At 42.5% G+C, this 22,110-nt stretch overlaps 1 protein-coding gene across 1 annotated transcript in view; it reads right to left on the bottom strand.

Annotated features, from left to right (window-relative positions):
- Positions 1-59: 59 nt before the first annotated feature.
- TEC (tec protein tyrosine kinase) overlaps positions 60-22,110 on the bottom strand; it is an 81,290-nt gene continuing 59,239 nt past the window's right edge. The window contains exons 7-18 of the mRNA XM_054989987.1: positions 21,922-22,103; positions 19,674-19,739; positions 17,922-17,976; positions 17,343-17,422; positions 15,349-15,482; positions 10,770-10,844; positions 10,272-10,443; positions 9,058-9,274; positions 5,967-6,031; positions 5,556-5,674; positions 2,164-2,321; positions 60-1,151 (exon numbers count right to left, since the gene is read on the bottom strand). Of these exons, the coding sequence (XP_054845962.1) occupies positions 1,080-1,151; positions 2,164-2,321; positions 5,556-5,674; positions 5,967-6,031; positions 9,058-9,274; positions 10,272-10,443; positions 10,770-10,844; positions 15,349-15,482; positions 17,343-17,422; positions 17,922-17,976; positions 19,674-19,739; positions 21,922-22,103 (1,395 nt within the window). The 3' untranslated portion in view covers positions 60-1,079. The remainder of the gene's footprint in view (positions 1,152-2,163; positions 2,322-5,555; positions 5,675-5,966; positions 6,032-9,057; positions 9,275-10,271; positions 10,444-10,769; positions 10,845-15,348; positions 15,483-17,342; positions 17,423-17,921; positions 17,977-19,673; positions 19,740-21,921; positions 22,104-22,110) is intronic.

Here is a 22,110-nt window from a genome sequence, read left to right as displayed (position 1 = left end):
TCTCTTATACTTACAAATGCCACATATCAAAGATATGGCTGTGATTTCATATGTCCATTTCATATAAATACATGTTTAGTCCATCTATTTACAATCATCAGGCTATATAAATTGCTTTTAAAACGCAATCAAAGTCCATCCTCTGGTTGCTTCCTTATTGGTTTAAGAGCCCTACCTTACAGCAATGTCTGGTCCAGCCAATCAGAACTTGCACTATGTACACTTTTACGACACTCTGTATATTAAATGAACTGTCACTATGAACTATGAGGCCTTTAGGTTTGCCAGTATCCCACTTAAAAATTTTCTAGGAGACTTTGTGATAAAACATAAAAGCACAATACTTGATGTGAGACGAAGTTGCTGTCTGATCAGTTCCCACGATTTAAAAGGTGCATTTAAAAAGAAGGAAAACTTGGGCATCAAGAACTAGCAGCAATATTTATAGCTTCAACCAGCCACTGAGAGATACTGGATTTTCAAGGCCTCTCCCCAAAGCAATGTTGCAGCCCTAGTTGGCCCTCACATGAGAGTTGTGGTTCTTCATTTTATTTAATTACTCCGTGTATACCCTGCCTTTCACCCCAATGAGGACCCAAAGTGGCCGACATCATTCTCCTGTCTTCTATTCTGTCCTTACAGCAACCGTGTGAGGCAAATCAGGCTGAAAATGTGTGACTGGCCCAGTCTCACCCAACAGGCTTCCATGGCAGAGGGGATTCAAACCTGGGACTCCCAGGTCCTAGTCTAACATTTACTAACCGTTATACCACACTGGTCCATCATGCCCGCATAGTGGTAACTACTGTCTAAAACTAGAACTAGTGGTCAAATAAGGGTTTCTGGCCTACTTTTTTTCCTTCGCAACTCTCATGCACGTCCAGTTCAGAGAGAGTATTTCATAAGTAGTAAAAGGAACTATGGCTCTCTTGGTAAAACTCTTCTTACAAAAATAGTATTTGCTTTGTTCTCTTTGTGGTCCATTCAGCAGCATCCGTGATCTGGCCTCTAACAAGAAAGAGCACCACAACGTCTCGGCCCGGCTCTACGGTGACCTGCAGGGCTTCTGTTGTTTCTTCTCAAGACATATCCTCTGATATAGCACAAATTCTTTGAAGGAGGTCTTGAAATGTAGGACGTTTTTCTGGGTTCTAGAAATTTAAAAATGAGCTTTGTTAGAACTGCTAACTCTTAAACTCTCATTACAATAATGCACTGAAGCAATAATAGGCAAACATAGATGCATTAGAAATAGGCTAGATCATTAAGCTGCTCGACGTTTTGTTCAAACAGAAATCAAATTATAAGTTCAATTTATCATTTTCTATAAAAACAAATTTTAAAGTCACACATGGAATATTAATGGGTGAATAGTGAAAAAAAATCTACGAGAGAACACAATCTGAATGGTAAATAGTTTCTCATATTTACAAGTGCTGACAAATCCTATGGTCCATCCTTCATCTATTGTAAGAAACTCAGTACAGCATTCTTGCAATCATGAGTTCTATCATGTACTGTATTACATCTGTATGAAAAACTAATTAAAATTTAAAATATTGTGATTAATCCATTGACAGCAATAGAAAACGCTATTTTGTTTTGGGTATTTTGTTTTGCTAGTCAGTAACTTTCATTTAGCTAAGACAAAAGATTCCTGACCTTCAATAAAAAGTCCCCAAGATGGCTTACAACGTTTTTTAAAAAAGAGGTTTTCCTTGAGAACAATGTTGGCCTGACTCTGCCTCTCTTAATCCAACAAATAGACTAATTGTTTAAAATCAAAAATGTTTGTAAATAAAAGGTGACCAAGCTGTACTCACAAATGTGTGACAGACATGATTCTAGAATGTAACAACCACACATCTTGAACATCCTTAAAAGTCTCCTGTTGGTTACTCATTTACAAAGCAATTTATTCTCTGGTTCAAAAACTCTTAATTACTACTTGTTTTTCTCATTTTGCATTTCTACCCCACAAAAAAACCCAAACCCTGTTTGTTTCCCTCTCCTCATGCTTGTTTTTTTCAAATGCTCTCTGATATCCAAAAACTGCAATCCTAAACACAGATAGACCCTTCTAAGTTCACTGATGCCCTGTAAATTGCTCCTTCTTTGTGGCTGATATTCTGAGAAAAAGATTGAGAGTATACAGTACTGTACCTCTTGCCAACATATCATCATCACATCATAAACATTCTTAGAGGCTAACTTGGGCCGAAACAGACGATGCCCTTGACTAATCATAGTCACCACTTCATAGTTTGTGTTTGTCTCAAAAGGCATTTTTCCTTCAGTAAACACTTCCCACATGATAACCCCTGGAAAATTAAAAGACGCATAATCTGTCAGGTTAATGATCACAGAAATTTTCAACAAGAACGCAAGATTTGTGTTATAGAATAGCACATATGTTAACATATATTGATATGTTAATCCTAAACAGGGCTTTTTTTTCCTGGGAAAAGAGGTGGTGGAACTCAGTGGGTTGCCCTCTGAGAAAATGGTCACATGGCGGAGGAGGGCGTGCGGAGGGCAATCTCAACTCCCCTCTGTCTGGAGATCAGGGGGTGGGGCCACCAGCCATGTGACCATTTTCAAGAGGTTCCAGAACTCCATTCCACCGCGTTCCAGCTGAAAAAAAGCCCTGATCCTAAAAGTCTAACCGACAGAAAGCAAAGCCAGTAGGACTGAAATAAATAATTAGACATTAGAGAAAAAATTTTGTTATCTCAGAGGAAGTCTGAGGGCCCAGTCACATAATCTTGGGCCGGCTCTGGCCCCTTTTTTGCTCAATCTCATTCCATACCCTACAACTCCCACCCCACATGGCTTTTGTCCATGCAGATCCCATGTTCCCCAGAACAGCCTTCTTGCCAGGCAAAGAAAACCTCATCCTTTTTCACCAGTGGAAAAGGAGGTTGGATTCATCCTCCATATTTCTAATATTACACCTTGGTTGTGTGAAAAAGCACAGGTAGAGAAGTGAAGGCCAACGGGAGGGGGGAACAATTTTTCAAATGGAAAAACTGGAAATTTGCAGGAACACTGGGGGTGGAGGCACCTGAAATTAAATATTTTCTCTTTTAGAATGAGTGCAATACTTTCTAAGACAAATATTTTCTAAAAAATCAATACATAATATGGAGATTTTTTAATGTAAGACAATTACAGTATTGTATCATTCTCATGTAAATATATGATATTTTCAAGGTTATATTTGTTTAAATGTGATTAATGATGTCCACAATTAATGTGCTATAATTGTATGATGATTGACTGTTTAATAGATGAATGTTTTCAATATTATAAATTTGCTATCCCATTAAGCTGCTAGTTCTATTGTGACTGTATGAGACTGTTTCTGTCCAAACAACAAACTTTCTGTTTACATCTTTTATTTTTTTTCCAATTTGTCAGAAGGCAAAAAATAAGATTTATGTGCTAAGGTAGTATTTTGCAACTCTTCTCTTTAGTGCGTACAATTTTATTTGTTCAAACCTAAGGCATTAATACTTGAAATACCATATATTTGTCAAATGGCACAATTTTATATGCTTAAGTTATAGAAGATACATTTTATGTTGTTAAAGCAGTAAACTATAAGCCTCATAAGAAAAGCTTTCCCCCAAATTTCTTTTTTCCCCATGGTTTCAAATTTTGTAGAATCTATTCATAGTTTTAATTAGTATTAATGGAGCTGTATCATATAAATGCAGCAGCTGGTAATGCGAGATGGGTTTTTAAAGTTACCTTATCATAAATAGAGCTGAACAGGGCTTTTTTTGAGGGGGAATGCTCCGGAACACCATTCCAGCAGCTCTAGAATCTGACCACGTGATTCCTTCCTCCTTCGGCCCTGCAGGCTCTACAGAGGAGGCTAAGCTGCTTTAAGTTCATTCTGCTTTCTTGAATGAGTGAGAGAGAGAGCGCGCGCACACGTGCAAGCAGATGCTGCTTGGGCCTGGTGCTGGCTCTGCAGATGGTTTAGCTGCTTTGAGTTCATTCTGCTTTTTTTCCATTCCTCTGTGAGTGAGAGAGAGAAAGAGAGAGCTGGGGCCTGGCACGGGCTCTGCAGAGGAGGCTTAGCTGCTTTGAGTTCATTCTGCTTTTTTCCCATTCCTTTGTGAGTAAGAGAGAGAAAGAAAGAGAGAGAGAGAGTGTGCAAGAAGAGCTGCTGGGGCCAGCTCTGCAGAGGAGGCTTAGCTGCTTTGAGTTCATTCTGCTTTTATTTCATTCAGGGGTTTCTGTGTATGTGTGCTGCTTTGAGTTCATTCTGCTTTCTTTTCAAGGGGGTGGGTGGGGCTGTGTGTGTGTGTTGCTTTCATTCTTTTGTTGACTGAAGTTGACATTGTTATGGTTCCCACAGCTTTTGAATGCAGGTTAGTTCTGTGTTAGTTAAATATATCACTTATGGTAATTTGTATTAGTTAAAATAGCAGTTATGGTTATTCCAGTTTTATGCTAGAAATGGATAGCTGTGTCCAAGTCACAGAAGGCTTTCATCAATATATTCACCAGCATATAGGTGTTCTTATGTCTTAATTGCTGTAACTCAAATGGTTCTCCCCACCCTCAGCTGATTAACATCACTGAAATTGCAGTGGACATATGGGTGTTAAGGAAGTTTTTATGAATATTGTTTGTCTGGGACATTGGAATATTTATGAGCATTTCACAATGTCACCACGGCTTAGCCATTGGTAAGGTAGAGTTGGCAGTCAACAAAAAAAAGAGGCCGTTTTAAACTAAGTATAAATCTAATGCAGCTAAAGTTGATTATCTAATTTTGAATTGCTCCAGTAAACCAAAACCCTCCCTGAAAATTTGAAAATTTAATATTCATTAGATTAGGAATTTCAGACTCTGTAGAATTTTGAGAAAATTTTGGATTTTTTTTTTCTATGCTGGCAGAGGGAATCTGTTAGAATTTAAATTTGTGAGATGAAATGTTTGGGAAAGGGAATGGAAGATTTCACTTTTTTTAGAGAACACAGAAAGGAAAAAAACCCTTTCTCATAAGAGTATAATTTTCCAAGCCTACTAACATTTATCTTGTAATGCATTGTGCTGGGTTCCAGGAAGCAGCGTCACTTCTGGGAGTGATGTCACTTCCGGAAGTGACGTCATCACACATTTCTGGGAGCGTGCATGCGCTTTGCGTGTGCACATGTGATAACAGAAAGTTCCACCACCTCTTTTCCCTGAAAAAAAAGCCCTGGAGCTGGAACAAATGTAAACATTAAAAACATTAAAATACAGCAAAGGAACAGCAGTGTACAAATGTTAAAGCAAATCAAGTTTAAAAATAGGACATGAAAATCTGAAACATGGATTTTCAAATGCCAATGTTCCTGACAAAAAACCCTGAAGTTTAGAAAGCCTTAAACATGGTTTTCCAGTAATGTTCATGCGTATGATTAGCAATTCTCTATTTCTGTTTTAGGACAATTTATTCCTAACTGTATTCACTGACCATTTAAGGAGGCTATAGTTATATGCTATGAATTGGGGGTGGAACCCTACACTATCCTCTTATTTAAAAAAATCCTTACCAAAAGACCAGACGTCTGACTTGCTGCTGAAACGGCTATAATTAAAAACCTCTGGTGGGCACCACTTCACTGGAAACTTAGCACCTGAAGAACTTGTATACTGATCATCAAGTACGTACCTAAAAAATAAAAAACAGCGATGGTCAATCCTGTATGATGTTATTTTAGGAAACACATAAATATCCAATCAAATGCTAAGCATTGCCAGCAGTGAAAATTGTGATATATATATATCCCCACCCCCACCCCGGCAAGATAATCAATCCCCCCCCCAAAAATGCATGAGTAAAATAGACTAGAAATATAAATGCTGAAATAAATAAAATATATATATATCACCTCTTCCGAGACCTTTTCTAGGCAAGTTCTCACAACATAAAATGAGATAAGAAAATAAATATTTTTTTTTACCTTGTCATTCCAAAGTCAGACACTTTCACCACACCTGACTCGCTCACCAAACAATTCCGCGCAGCCTAAAAATAAAAACCTTATTATCAACAATGAGAACTTCCTCAAAGTTCTCACCTTAAAGCTGGATAAAAGTAAATACAAAGCAGCATATAGTGCTATCCTTACTAAAGTTACAGCCTTCTAAGACCACTTAAATTAACATAGAAACGTGCATGTTTGCTTACGATGTGCTGCATTCAGAGCAATGAGATGAAATACAGTTTCTTCACAAAGATCTTGCTTGGCTCCTATTATTTTCAATAAACTCTGCAGGGAAATGCCAAAATGTCTCAGGCCAGATCTAAGGGGGTTTCAGTATTATAGGAAAAATACAAAAGGTAGATTTCTGATTTCTCCCCCTCATTTTAATATGGACAAAGGTCTCATAAGTAGAGATGGGCACGAACAACAATATGAACAAAAAAGGCCACAAACAGCCCAATCTGCTGTTTGTGAGCAAGCTGTTTGTGAGGCCCCATTCCCCACGAACATGTGTTCGTTCCAAGCTGTGTTCATGGTGTTCATCAGCCATTCATAAAGCCAGACAATCTGGCACCATCAATCAATTCCCTTGGCAACGTAGGCAGGTACTGTCTGAACTCTGTCTGAACTCCTTCCATTGCCCTGAAAACCCCAATCTAAGACCAACTTACCTTGATAGGCAGGTCTCCCTTCCAAGCATGGAGCTCCCATTTTGTTACATGGGAGCAAAGAGCAGGGGGAGGGGGGGTCTTCTGAAGCATGAGAACACCAATCTCATCCCTCCAAACCCTGTTAGGCAGTTCTGACCACCAACCACAGACCTCCTGTATTTCTCTATGGGACCTCTGGTTGTAAAAGGCACTGTGCTCCCAGCTCTGGCTTTCAGTTTTAGCAGACAGTTAAGTGGGAGAGAGCTGTTGCTAGCATTTGAGAGAGAAAGGGAGAGTGCATTGGAGCTTGAATTTTTTGTGTGTGTGGTGGGGTGGGGCTCTAGTCCCTCAGGTTCCAGAGCTGCTGCCAGGCTCTGGGGCCAAGCTATTCTTTATTATTATTACCTTTCCTGCTGCCTGCTCAGGTCAGGTTTCTGGGAGTGGTGGGGTAGGGCTGTACCCACCTTCAGGTTCCAGGGCTGCTGCCAGATTCTGGGGCCAAGCTATTCTTTATTATTATTACCTGTCCTGCTGCCTGCTCAGGTCAGGTTTCTTGACCAAACTTGGATGATGGCTGGAGGAGAGCCTTCTGAACACTCCCTGCAAACATGGGCTCTCTAAGTCCCAAGGGGGCCGTTCTGGCGCCAACGAACATCCAACCATGAACATGTTCGTGAACAGGTCGTGTTCGTTGATGTTCGTGAATGGCAACAAACAACAAACATCGTGTTCGGTTTTTTTCCCCCTGTTCATGCCCATCTCTACTCATAAGTCTTTTTTTGAAACCCAACTCTTAAAAAAAAGCAAATGTCTAGTTTGCCTTACAAGTGTGGGCACTTTCCTAGTTTATGGCAGTTTTAGTACAAGGACATCAGAAATTTGATAACTGTTATAGAATTTGACCTCTATCCTATGTAAATTTTTATAATTTCAGAATGTTAGTTTGCTGCAAAATGAAACAGAAGTAGCACCTTGAAGACTAACAAAGTTTATTCCAGGAGAAGCTTTCATGAGCCAGACCTTCAGATGCATCTGCAGAAGTGAGGTCTGACTCATAACAGATTATGCTGAAATAAATTTTGTTAGGCTTTAAAGTGCCACTTGATTTCTGGTAAATTTTGGCAGGCTGTGCCTACCACAACCAGATGCAAAGGAGATCGAAGTTCCTATACTCCACTCATTTATTTGTTTGTGGTCAATGACCATTAAGAGCCATTAACATAAATTTACAACAGTCCCAAATAAAATGGGAACCACATAAAATTCCAGCACATAAAATGTGAGGTATAATAAATACATAATACAATTTAGAATACATGTTAAGAACAAAATCATTGAGATCATGCCAAAAGGAAGGAAAAAGTAGATCTCTATGTATGACCTTGTTAATTGCTATGGTATTTTATCACAGGAACACAAAACTTGGCTATTAGCCTGGAGATAGTTTTCATCTAGTTATTTGTCCCTGGATGGAGAGCGTGGAGAGCACCCCCACCCTTGTTCTTACCTTCATCCCTAGGCAGAGATGGCGGGAGCAGCCTCCACCAAAGCCCTAGGGGATTCCCTGGCCGCAGCACCAGGGTAAAGCAACCCTGCGAGGAGACCCAGGTTGGAGGCAGGCAGGTGATGACAGGTGGCTCCACACCACCACATGCCCAGGCCTCAACAGCGCCAGGAGAGGAGTGATCTGGCACGGCTGGCCTTGCACCATGGCTCGCTGCAACAGGGTCAGCTCTGGTGGGACTTCAGGACACCAGCTCCACTCACAGAGAGGGAGAGGCAAGGCAAGCCATTGGGTTGCTGGAAGGGGCAAAGGCTCCTCTGACAGGGAGAGCAAGGCAGGATGTGCACAAGTCAAGCTAGAAGGGGCCAGCCAGCCCTGCCTTGCAGCAGGGCTTTAGCGGGTCAGAAAGGGGAGGAGTCAGAGGGAAGACCCATGGCACACAGATAGGCCCCCTGCAGGATCAATCAACCAGGGAGGAGGAACCTTCTCCAGGCTACTCCCCGGGAGAATGCTTCAAAAGGGAGTCTCCAATGGACATCCATGGAGGAAACCACCAGCCCAGGTTCCACACTGCAGGGAGCATGGCTTGGGCAAGGGAAAGAAAACAGAGGGTGCTGTAAACAGCCCTTCTTCCTGCTTCGAGGGCTACCTGGAAACACACCTCCGACTCCCTTGCCTCACAATATTTAATAGTTTCACAGAAGAAAATACAACTTGTGAAACATGGCAGCTACTTCAATACTGTCTTCTCAAAACATCTCAAAGGCCCAGACATCCTGTCTTTTTTTGTCTCTACTCACCTTTACTACATAAGAGAAAATTATGAACTGGAAAATGTGTTTGCACAACAGCTTCTAACTCTTCTAATTTATAGATGTTTTAAAAAATAGGAGCCCTTCAGTATGTTACTTACCAGATCTCGGTGGATAAAGCTGTTTCTCTCTAGGTACTCCATTCCTTCACAGACATCCTGGCACATTGTCAGTAGGTTGTCATTAGTAAAATGGCCACGTCTTTGCCGAAGGTAATTCAGAAGGCAACCGTGCTCCATGAATTCGGTCACTATGTAAATAGGTCTCTGCTGAGTACAGACTCCATACAACTGTACCAACTTAGGATGGGTTAGCTTCCTGGAAGGAATTAAAATACAAGTTAATGTTCCTTCAGCAATGAAAAAATACACACGTTGGCATTTGCCAAAATAGCTTTACTTAAAAGAATATTAACAGGGCAATCTATGCAGCAGAGACTGGATTAACTTTGCATAGGACCGCAGTGTAATTACCAAACATGAGAGGGACCAGGGCTTTTTTTCAGCAGGAACGCGGGGGAATGGAGTTCCGGAACCTCTTGAAAATGGTCACATGGCTGGTGGCCCCGCCCCCTGATCTCCAGACAGAGGGGAGTTGAGATTTCCCTCTGTGCCGCGGCGCGGAGTGCAATCTCAACTCCCCTCTGTCTGGAGATCAGGGGGCGGGGCCACCAGCCATGTGACCATTTTCTCTGAGGGCAACCTACTGAGTTCCACCACCTCTTTTCCCAGAAAAAAAGCCCTGAGAGGGACCTTAGAAGGTACTGCACTTAAATTTTCAAGTATCTGCTTTGCTTAATCATTATTTCATTAAATCTAAAAACACAGAAGCTAAAGCCTGAAAGCTGTAAGAGTCACAACAGAATAAAACAGCCAAACGTGGTAACACTCTAGCGATTAGCAGGGCAATCTAAAGCAGAATGACACCTTTCTAAGTCCATTGAAGTCAATGGGCGTTGAAGGGTATAACTGCTTAATTATTTATTAACAAGATTTTTATGCCATGTTTCTGCCTCAACAGGGCCACTGAGGCAATTAACAAATTAAAACATTCAGATTAAAATCATCTTAAAAACTGTTAAAACCAGTGCTTAGAATTGCACTATAAAAGATCCTCACAAATGTGCTAAATGGAACTAAGAAAGGGGGCTGGCAGGTGCATCATAGAAAAGGCTTTCCTTCATGCTCCAGCCAGTCTAATTGCCGTAGGAAAGGGGAAACGGGGTTTCTCCAAGTATTAAAGATCAGAGACGATCATATGGGACAAATTGCTCTCTCAGGTGCAGCTCTCTCAGGTGCAGGCATCAGTTACTTACATCATGACTTTGGCTTCCTCTATGAAGTCCTCCTCGTACATTGCACCTTCTCGGATTGCTTTGATAGCCACTTTGTACTGCGCCCTCCATTTGCCAAGACGCACCACGCCAAAGAGACCACTGCCCAATTCTCTCATAAAGGTGAGCTCTGCAGGATTAATTTCCCACTTCTCTACAAGGAAAGGGGGGGGGAATAAAACAAAGATTGTTCAAGCAACACCTCTGAAGATGCCAGTCACAGCTGCTGGCGAAATGTCAGGAACTACAATGCCAAGACCACAGCGATACAGCCCGGAAAACCCACAACAACCATGGATTAGATCCTATGAACCTTTCTGCTAATGGTGATGATTTCTTTTGACAGAATAGATGCTTGAGCCTGCAGAAGAATCTCTTGTGCCAGTGAAAGGCTCCTTGTTTCAGATGGAATGACACCATGAGTGGAAAAGGTCTACAGAATCCAACCTTATGCCTTTTTCTGTGGACGTGTCAACATACCATAACTGAATCCTGCAGTAGCCGGTGTGACTTTCTTCTTTGGAGTAACTGGATATCGTAGCCTTGCCACAAGTCCTGAGTGCAGAGAAAATTCATATGGAAAATAGTTTACCTCTGAAATTAGGATGGTAAACAACTATTTGAACTATTATTAACACAAACCATATTGAGAATTTCCCTTATTTCAAAAGGCAGAATAATAAAAAAAAAAACACCTTAACACAGAGGGTCAGATCCCATCTAAAATTTCCCGGTATGAAAGGATTTCTGTGTGTGTGGAAGGGCAACTTCCTCATCTCCCCTATCCTGCAGTCCAAAATACCCCTGCAGGACAGGGGATTCACACATTACAGGGCACACAAGTTGCATTGGGGGGGGGGGTCGCCACCCTCTGTTAGACAGGGGTCTTTTCAATTCTGCGCATGCAATATCCAGTTTGGATCAGGATCATGGCATGAGCGAAGGAGTGGCTTTAGCTGCCCTCCCTGTGCCGTTTTCCCAATCTGAATCAGCCGGTGGGGGGGGGTACTATTTAGCACACTGGAAAAACACCTGTTCCCTGGGATACTCATGGGTTTCCCTAACACTGCACCCCTGTACCACTACATTGGAGGGAAAAAGCAAGGGGTGTTGGGAGAGGCGAAGCACCTTCTCCAGGCACATCACATTCCAGATCCAATGTGTGCATCACACATAAAAGAATTGGGGAAAACTCGTGACTCACATCTGACTGTGATATACAGCACAGGGTGGGGACCCAACATCCAACCTGTGTACTTCATAATTCTTGGATTTAAAAAATAAGAGCATTCTGGGTCTCCAAAAATTATCATAATTAAAGAATTAGTTACTAGCAGACAGTCAAAAATATAAAACTTTGAAGGTAAGAAAACAGATAAGGGAAAGCGATATAATAAGTTTATGTGTTGTATTAATGCCAGAACTATAGCAAAGCCTCATGGTGACACAGAGGGCAGGATCCAAACAGATGTACAGCTAGTTCCATGGGTCAAAAACAGCACTTTTTACAAAGGTGCTATTTCTTGAACATTGCAAAAGACATTTGAAACTGAGAGCAGTTGTAACACAAGTCTTTGAACACAAGAACAGAAGCTCTTTCATCCTGCAAGATCCAGGTCCAATAGCACATTTAAGGTGCTACCGGACCCATATCTTGCTCTTCAACATGGCTTCATACCTGAAACTATTTTTCATTCTGATTACCATATTTAGCACACCTTACAGCTGCAATCCTCCTAATATACTTATGTAGAAGCAAGACTCACTGATATCCTTAATAATGTTACCCTGTAGGTAATTTCCCTGGAAATAAATGGGTCTTACTTGGAAATAAATTTGCTTCGGTTTGGGGCGCTTAAGAAACGCTTCTTCATGCAAGTTGTTTCCGGTGGGTAGCCATGTTGGTCTGCAGCAGAACAGCAAGTCTCAAGTCCAATAGCACCTTAATGACCAAGAAGTTTTTTGAGGTGTAAGTTTTCAAGAGCCAAAATGGCCCTCCTCAAGTCTGATGAAGGGAGCTTTGACTTTTGAAAGCTTATGCCCTGAAAATCTTTTAAGGTGCAACTGGATTCAAATCTTGCTGTTCATGCACGTCATAATTCTTTTCTAGAACCCCTTAACATGGGATGTGATAATGGCCCATTGTTTAACTGGGTCTGGGGTCATCTAGTCCAACCACTTACATCATGCAGGAAATGTACAGCTACCTCCCCTACCTCACCTCCACCAGTAGCTCTGCTCTATGCCCAGAGGAAGGCAAAAAACCTCCAGGATCCCTGGGCCAATCTGGCCTGGAGGAAAATTCCTTCCTGACCCCAAAGTGGCAATCAGTATTACCCTGGGCATACAAGAGTGGGCCACCAGAGCCCAGCACCAGCCAATCTCTCCATGCCCTCCCTCTCCTGATCTGCATACATTTATATTGAGAGACATAGAATCATCATAGCTGTCGGGTGGCCATCTAGCCTCTTGTTAAATACCTCCAAGGAAGGAGAGCCCACTCCACTGAGGAAGCGCTCAGTCAAGAAGTTCTACCTAATGTTTAGCTGAAAACTCTTTTGCTTTTAATTTTAACCCACCGGTTCTGGTCCTACCCTATGGGGCAACAGGAAACAACTCCACTCCATCCTCTATGTGACAGCCTTTCAAATATGTGAAGACAGCTATCATATCACCTCTCAGTTGCCTCCTCTCCAGGCTACACATGCCCAGCTCCTTCAGCCTTTCCTCATAGGACTTGGTCTCCAGAACCCCCACCATCTTTGCTGCCCTCCTTTGGACACATTCCAGCTTGTCAACATCCTTCTTAAACTGTGGTGCCCCAAACTGAACACACTACTCCAGGTGTTGTTTTTAATGAATATGAATTTTTATTGTATTTTAATTGTATTTTTAATATGTTGGTATCCGCCCTGAGCCTGCTAGTGGGGAGGGCGGAATACAAATTTGAAATTAAATAAATAAATAAATAAATAAATAAATAAATAAATAAGGTCTAACCAGAGCAGAGTAAAGCGATACTATCACTTTGTGTGATCTGGACACCATACATATGTTGATACAGCCTAAAACTGCATTGGCCTTTTTAGCTACTGCATCACACTGCTGACTCATGTTCCGTGTATGATCTACTAAGTCCCCTATTGCCAAGACATGCCCCCCCCCCCGCATCCTATAATTATGTTTTTGATTTTCCGTACCTAAATGCAGAATTTTACATTTTATCCGTTGTCAAGATCATTCCGAATCTTGATTCTGTCCTCTACTTTATTTGCTACCCCTCCCAACTTAGTATCATCTGCAGATTTAATGAGCATCTCCTCTGTGAGCCTCCGCTGTCGCCGCTGTGCCTGTCGCGTGTTCACCTCCCTCCGCCGTTCTCCCAGGTGCTCTGACGGGTGGGTTCCCTCGGCCTCAGACGTGGCCGGGGGAGGGGTGGTTACTTCACCGCGCCCCTCCGCCTGCCCACCAGGTTGTGTATTTGCGCACTCTCTCTAGCCAGCTCACACCTGACTTCTCCTCCCCGGCCTCATTGGGAACCCTGCCCTTTATAGCACCTGTCCAATCCCACCCCTGGGGGCCAGCCAATCGGCTCTCCCCCCTCATTTCCTCCCTATCCCCTTCCCCACCCTCACCTGAGGGCGTCGTCCATGGTTGGTTTTGCCCTTGTCCCTCATGCCAGCCTTCCTTCCCTCTACCCCCCCTTGGCCTGCCCCTGGCCCTCCCGTCCCTGGAGGCCCTCCCCAGCCATTGGCCCAGCGGCAGTCCCTCGCACCAGGGTTCCCTCCCCTGCTGCTCTGGGCCACTCAGGCGCAAGGTCGGGCCCTCGGCCAGCCCCACCTCTCCTCTGCACTTCCTGGCCCTCCCTTGGCCGGGCGTTGGCCGCGCCACTTCCCGGCTTCTCTGGCGGCCTGGTGCCAGGCCGTCAAGGCTCATCGGGGGTGGCGGCATGCCCCGCTGGGACTGGTCCGGCGGCGGGGTGGTTGTGTCACTCTTCGGCCGCCTCCCATGGCTCGCCTCTTGCCGCGGCGTCTCCGCGCCTCCCAGCTGACTGGCGGGCTTCCTGCCACGGTGGTGGCGGCACGGCTCGGGGTGGCTTGTTCCCTCACGGGTCTCCCGGCTCCCAGGTGAGTGGGGTGAGGCCTGCTGCCCGCCCGTTGGTGGGTCCAGAGGGGCAGGGGGCGCCCCGGCCCAGTCCGGGGCTGGCGGGGCTGGCTCCGGACATCCTCTATTCCTTCATCCAAGTCATTTATAAAGATGTCGAATAACACAGGACCCAGGACAAATCCCTGAGACATTCCACTTGTCACTCCTCTCCAAGAGGATGAGGAACCATTTCTAAGCACTCTTTGGGTGTGATCTGTCAACCAATTACAAATCCACCTAACAGTAACAGGATCCAAACCACATTTTACCAACTTGTCAATAAGACTATCACGTGGAATCTTACTGAAATCAAGATAATAAACTATATCCACTGCGTTATGCTGATCCACCAGAGGAGTAGCTCTCTTGAAAAAGGAGATAAGGCTAGACAAATCTCTAAAAAATGGCTATGCAGTCACCTGATCAAAAGAAAATCCTTTGCAAATACCCTTTGCCAGAGCTTTTTTTCTGGGAAAAGAGGTGGCAGAACTCAGTGGGTTGCTCTCGGAGAAAATGGTCACATGGCTGGTGGCCTCGCCCCCTGATCTCCAGACAGAGGGGAGTTTAGATTGCCCGTGATCTCAACTCCCCTCTGTCTGGAGATCAGGGGGCGGGACCACCGGCCATGTGACCATTTTCAAGAGGTTCTGGAACTCCGTTCCACCGCGTTCCAGCTGAAAAAAAGCCCTGCCCTTTGCCCTGCAAGAGTTCAAGTGAATTGCATTGTGTTATTCACAACAGCTCCTGAGATAACAGATTGATAGATACATATAAGAGAAAGCAGGGCACACACTTTGCATGCAGAAGAACCTGCTTATGGGTACAACCTAGTAAGGTTACTCTTGCTTGCTATTAAGTAATCGATCTGGTTTGTTAAAGCAGTGCACGTTCAAATTAATTTAGACTAATTTACCTGCAGCATTGTGCTTATGATATTCAATCAACTCTGGAATGGAATCAAAGAGATGTTTTTCTGCGAGATAGTATTGCTTTGGTGAGGTCACTGTGTCTTTGATATGGTAATGTCTTATTCCAGATGATCCCTCTCTGAAAAAAAAGGGTTTTTTAAAATATTTGCACATTTTACATATCTTAGACATACAATATTTCATTAAGCATTTTGAGATGTCCAGTGAGCAATGTCCAGCCATTCAGGAATGTGCTTTGTCTTGGAACAGTTACTCAAGTGAAATACATTTTGTTATTCATAATGGCTTGCATCCACCACAGTTTTTCTGCAAGGGCAAGGATATCTGCCCATGGAGTGAGACTTTCTCACCTCCCCTGTCCTGTGGCCACTTGAAATGCCCCCCAATCCTGATCTGGGGGGGAAGGGGGGGAGTCCTGTCCCCACACAACAACCTCTAAGGTTGCCATAGGAAAAAGTTACACTCCAACACTTGGGACAATGAAGATACTTTGGGACATAAACTCACAGCTTCGCTTAAATTGGGATAATCTGCATCTGCCCACACCGTAGACCAATTCTACCCATTGTCACAAGGCACTAAGTCCTATTCGGATATATTCAACTAGTTTTTATGCTGATGAAAAACAGAGGAAGGGTTTCCTTTTACCATCTATTAAGGTTCTGCTATTGATCGTGGGACATGGATGGACAAACCTGTAGTAAGGAGGAAAGCTGGGAAGGACTAAGTAGTAAAGCTGTAGTAAGCCCTCCAGTAATTTCAATAGGACTTACTTCTAAGTAAGCATAGGTTACCAGGTGCCTAAATACATCCTTCCTGGTGGATTACACTGGTAAAAAGACAGGCACTCTAAACAAGACAGCCCGTCTGATCAACGACAATGATCTGAACAGTCTGAAAGTTTTAATAGTACCGGCTGGGGGTGGCTCATTTATTTACAAGATTTCTACCCTACCTTTCCATCCCAACAGGGCCACTAAGGTGACTAACAAATTGAAAACATACAAATTAAAATCTCATCATAAAAAACACTAAAGCCAACACGTAAATGCATCATTAAAACCATTTCAAAACCAGAGTTCAAAATAAATACAAAAGATAAAAGCGACAGTTGGGGAGAGAGGAGAGTAATGAAAATGGTCCCACATCTGAAAGAAACCGCCTCATCAGCATTGTCTACAAATATTATTCAGCAAATAAATCTCCTTAATATCTTGTAACATTAACTTTTGATTTAAGCAAGCATTTTTGAAAACCTGAATTTAAAAAAAATTGAACTTTGAAACCATCCGCAAGTGGAAAGCTTTCAGCTGCGGAATGTAGAGATTTACAGGTAAATGAGGAGAGGCCCAAGTTAAAGAATCTCATGCAGCAGAGCTGGGACATCTCTGCCCCAGACTTTGGAGAGGTGGCAATACTGAGAGTCCCTCTACACAAGACCTCTTACACACGGACGCTCAAGTGAAAGGGAGACTTAGCCAGGAAGCATATTTTCACCTCTCTAAAGCTGGCAGAGATCAGTCCTCAGAGGGTTTGTTAATTTCATCTTCACTTCTGTCAATTTCACCTCCCCTTTTGGTTACTTCCTGGCTAACTTTGCTAACAGTTTGATTCAGTATAAAGCAGCTGCTTCGTATTTTCAGAAGGAAAGCAGATCTCTGATGTGGAGCTTGCTTTTGACCTAGTCCCCACCAAGAAAAAAAGCCAGTTTATTGTATCTGCTTCTGATTGCTTAAGATTTGAACCGTTATTTTTACTCTCTAATAATAAGATCTGAACTAGGCGGTCACTTGATTTAACTAGTTAATCAACATACCTCTTTGGATAAACAGAAGTCCAATCTGTCATTTTACCTTAATCTCCTGGAAACATTTGGGTGGTAAAATATAAGATTTTCCCATGAAAAGATTGGATGCTTGTTAATAAGCAAGAAAGAAAGAGGTAAGGACAGCTATAATCAGTGATTTGAGTGACTTACCCTCCAAATTTTGCATAAAGTGATACTGTATATAAACCTGGTTGACTGGAGTCCCTCACTACAAAACCACCTTCTTTATCCTAAAAATCCAAGAAAAAATGTTTTATATACAAAAAAAATTACAATTCTTAAACCAACATGATTAAGCATATGAAATAATCATCATGAATTATACAAATAGTGAAGTCTACATTCACTGGTTGTTGGGGGTTTTCCGGGCTGTATTGCCGTGGTCTTGGCATTGTAGTTCCTGACGTTTCGCCAGCAGCTGTGGCTGGCATCTTCAGAGGTGTAGCACCAAAAGACCTTTTGGTGCTACACCTCTGAAGATGCCAGCCACAGCTGCTGGCGAAACGTCAGGAACTACAATGCCAAGACCACGGCAATACAGCCCGGAAAACCCCCAACAACCATCGTTCTCCGGCCGTGAAAGCCTTCGACAATACATCTACATTCACTATTTGTATAATTCATGATGATTATTTCATATGCTTAATCATGTTGGTTTAAGAATGTTTTATAGTCTTTTATTCTTCTTAGAAATACAAATAATAACAGCAATACCATACAAGTGCTTACCTCATTTCTCAAGAGCTGTTCCGCCTTACTTCTGTTCAGGTTTCTACAATACCACCTAAGGAGAGAGAGAGAATTTCTGGCACTGGAATGGTTTTTATGTTAACTTTCATCCAGTGGGCACAAGGAGATTACAGCTAAATTGGATGTTCACTTTTTAAAAAAAGATATTTGTACTCCACTTCCCCTTCTCAGTGGAGACCCAAAGTGGCTTGCAACATCTTTCTCCTCTCCTCCATCGTATCCCCACACCAATCTGTGAGGTAAGTTACACTGAATGACAGGGAGTGGCCCAAGGTCACCCAGCAAGATTCCATGGCAGAGTGGGGATTTGAACCCAGGTCTCCTGAATCCTAGTCCAACACTCTAGCCACAATGCAATGAAGGCACTTAACTCCGTCAATTATTTTAACCAGGGCTTTTTTTCTGGGAAAAGAGATGGTGGAATACAGTGGGTTGCCCTCAGAGAAAATGGTCACATGGCTGGTGGCCCCGCCCCCTGATCTCCTGACAGAGGGGAGTTGAGATTGCCCTCTGCACCAAGGGCAATCTCAACTCCCCTCTGTCTGGAGATCAGGGGGCAGGGCCACCAGCCATGAGACCATTTTCAAGAGGTTCCGGAACTCCGTTCCTCCGCGTTCCCCCTGAAAAAAAGCCCTGATTTTAACACAGTTGCCAATATACATGCACAGGGATTTGCAGAGGGTGTCTCATTTTCCCTTTTCCTCGCTGTTTCTTCTTTCCCTTCCCTGAAAGCCCCTATACCATCTCCCTCTTCCTTCTCTCCTTCCCACTCATCAGCCTGCCTACCTTTGCCCCCCTGTCTTCAGATTTCCTTCCTTCCCTCCTCCTCTAAGTCTCTACCTGAGAAAACTACAGTCCAGGTCCAAACCACAAGGGCTTGTGGGGGCACCTCACTTCCCCCTGTATCCTCCTCTCCAAACTATTTCCTCTTCCCCTCCTCCCAGCAACCCCCATATCCTCACTTTTCCCTGCTTCCTTTTCACCTACCAAACAACCTACCTTTTATCTGTCACCCCCATCTTAAGCTATTTTTATTTACTGCATTCATACCCTGCCTTTCTCCCCAAAGGGGACACAAAACAGATTACATAATTCTCCCCCATTTTACTCTTACAACATCCCTGTGAGGTTAGGTTGAGCGTATGTGACTGGTCCAAGGTCACCCTTTGAGCTTCCATGGCAGAGTAGGGATTCAGGCCTGGGTCTCCCAGATCCTAGTTTGAGACTCTAACCACTACACCACACAGGCTTTTGTGGGGTAGCTATTGTTAAACAGTACCAGCCAGTCCTTCTGGGTAACTCATGCAAGCTGTATAGCAGCAAGTCACCCTGTGGTTGTTGCCAGGCTGGGGCCCAATGAGCACTCCCATAAAGACTAAAACAGCCCTAGAAAAGGCCCTTCCCCTTCTGCATGCCTTTTACTGGCAGAAACCAAGACTTGAAGGTTGGCCATTCTGTTGTGGTTGCCTAGCAACATCCACTGAGGGCATTCATTTCTTAAAGCTACAGATGCTGCTTCTATAATTTGGAGGAGGTTTTAACTCCCCAATGTACTTTTTTTCAGATTTCAAATTTTTCTGGGCCATTTGTCAGGTTTGTAGAAAGGTCTGTTTTGTCTGCCCAGAGCTCCAGTCCCTAGATTTAAATCCTTACAGATATGGCCACATTGAGAATTAGATTAACTGATTTGAATTTGTTATAACGATCAAATATAGATAAACGTATACTTACTCATATTGATCAAGATCATTGGACTTTTTTCCTGTTACATAGTTGCTTGGAATATATCCTGTGTTTCTAGAGGTGAGCGAAAGAAATTACATTCTTAGATGACATACATAATTAATAACAACAACATTTGATTTATATACCACCCTTCAGGACAACTTAACATTCACTCAAAGCGGTTTACAAAGTGTGTTATCCTCATAACAATTAGCAAATTAAAATGTCTGGGTAGTGAGATACTATTTGTTATATTGTTTTAATCCTACTCTTCCCTCATGACATTTAAAGCAGCATACATGGGTGTCTCCTCCATTTTGTTCTCACAACAATCCTATGAGGTAGGCTGAGAGAGTGTGCAACTGCTCTAAGGTCACTCAGTGATTTTCACAGAGGAGTGGGAATTGGAGCCTGGGTCTCTCTAGCTTTAATAATAACAATATCAACAACAACAACACTCAATTTATATACTGCCCTTCTGGACAACTTAACACCCACTCAGAGCTGTTTACAAAGTGTGTTATTAATATCCTCATGACAATCACCCTGTGAGGTGGGTGAGGCTGAGAGAGCTCTGAGAGAGCTGCGATTGGCCCAGCTGGCTTCAAGTGGAGGAGTGGGGAATCAAACCAGGTTCTCCAGATTAGAGTCCTGCTGCTCTTAACCACTACACCAAACAGGCTCTCTTATAGTCCAATGTTCTTTTTAAAAAAAATAAAATAAAAATAATTATAACACAACATAAACACCATCGAAACTACAGACATAACATTCAGAGTTACATAAGGGAATAGAAAAAGAAAAACATATATGGTAAAAGAAAAAAGCTAAAAAAATTAAAAATCGAGAGAGAAAAGATAAAAGGGAAGAAGAGAAATAAAATAAACAATGTTAAATCAACCTATTAACGGAGGACTTTTCAACTTTATCTTGTACTAGATAGAACTCAGAGAGGAAATTTTTAGTGACATTTTTCCTTTTTTCAGGTATATTACTATTCTAGTCTCTTTTCCACAGTCTGAGGAAGGGTTCAGAATTCAGGTAAATGTTGGTATTGGGTACTTTTCTGGTTAGTATATGTAATAAAGTCTTGCCACGTTTCATAAAAATCCAACATTTTAGCATTATCTTTGACAGCTCTGAGTTGGTATATCAATTTTTCCACCACTGCAATTTGTCATAATTCAAAGTATCAAAGATGCACTGATAAAGACTCAGCCAACTTCCAGCACATTGCTGTCCCCTTACATGCTGCCATCAGCATGAACTCTATTAGCCCCTTTGATGACACTTTTTGATTTTATTCTCCCAGACTGTTAATATTGCCAGGGCTTTTTTTCAGCAGGAACGCAGGGGAACGGAGTTCCGGAACCTCTTGAAAATGGTCACATGGCTGGTGGCCCCGCCCCCTGATCTCCAGACAGAGGGGAGTTGAGATTGCCCTCTGCGCCGCTGAGCTCCACCACCTCTTTTCCCAGAAAAAAAGCCCTGCTAATCCATAATCCACTAGTGATAAGTGGGAGAATTTATTTAAATGGGATTGGATTTGGATCACAATCTATATTTCACATATACCTTTAGCTCTGGGTGGCTCCTCCACGTGTTTTGTTTTTTCTTTTACTATTGATGCGTCTGATAGCATTGGCTCTAGTCCATAAAAGCTTATGGACTTATCAAAAACATATTAGTCATGAAGGTGCCACAGGACTCCTGTTTATTTTTAAAGGCATAGTAAGTTTCCACTGCTCTCTCATTTAAAGAAAATCAAACCCAGAAACGCGACACCAAGTACTCTTCACATAACAATATGTATAAGTTCACACAGGTAACCAGACAGTATTGTATAACATCCACATTTTCTTATTTCATACTACATTTTATGTTTATACCAATGGTTTTATAGCAGCAATTTATCTCTATAGCAGTATATTAGGTAGGTCAGGCTAAGCTATAATGATTTGTCCAAGGACATTGAGCAAGTTTCATAGATAAGCAAATTTGAACAAGACCTAATCCAACAGCTTAACCACTATATTACATTGCCCTTTCTGAACCTTCACAGAATTGCTTACGAGGCATGATTCACCCATATCGTAAATGTTACGTATCTGAAAATTTTTCAGTTTAACTAGAGAAATACTTTTGATTCTTATCAATAAGCCAACTATGATTGTTATAACCAATCTTATGCACTGTATTGAAGGAGGAACTTAAACCGCTGCTGAAAAGCTAAAAAAGAAGCCCGTGTTCTCACCCTTGTTTATCTCTAGCTTTCCACCAATGAATGTCGTTTTTTTCAATGACTGTATATTCTTCACCTCTTTCTAGCCTTAAGTCATGACCTTCTGTGGGCTGGAAGTCATACATGGCTATGACTATTTCTTCATCTTCCTCCTCTTCTTCTGGGGGAATAGGCGGTGGGGGCCTCCTTGGAAACTTAAAA

The sequence above is a fragment of the Eublepharis macularius genome, chromosome 10 (assembly GCF_028583425.1).
Source record: "Eublepharis macularius isolate TG4126 chromosome 10, MPM_Emac_v1.0, whole genome shotgun sequence".
Lineage (NCBI taxonomy): Eukaryota > Metazoa > Chordata > Lepidosauria > Squamata > Eublepharidae > Eublepharis > Eublepharis macularius.
Note: the sequence above shows the minus strand (reverse complement) of the source record. Positions and strands in the feature narration are given on the sequence as shown.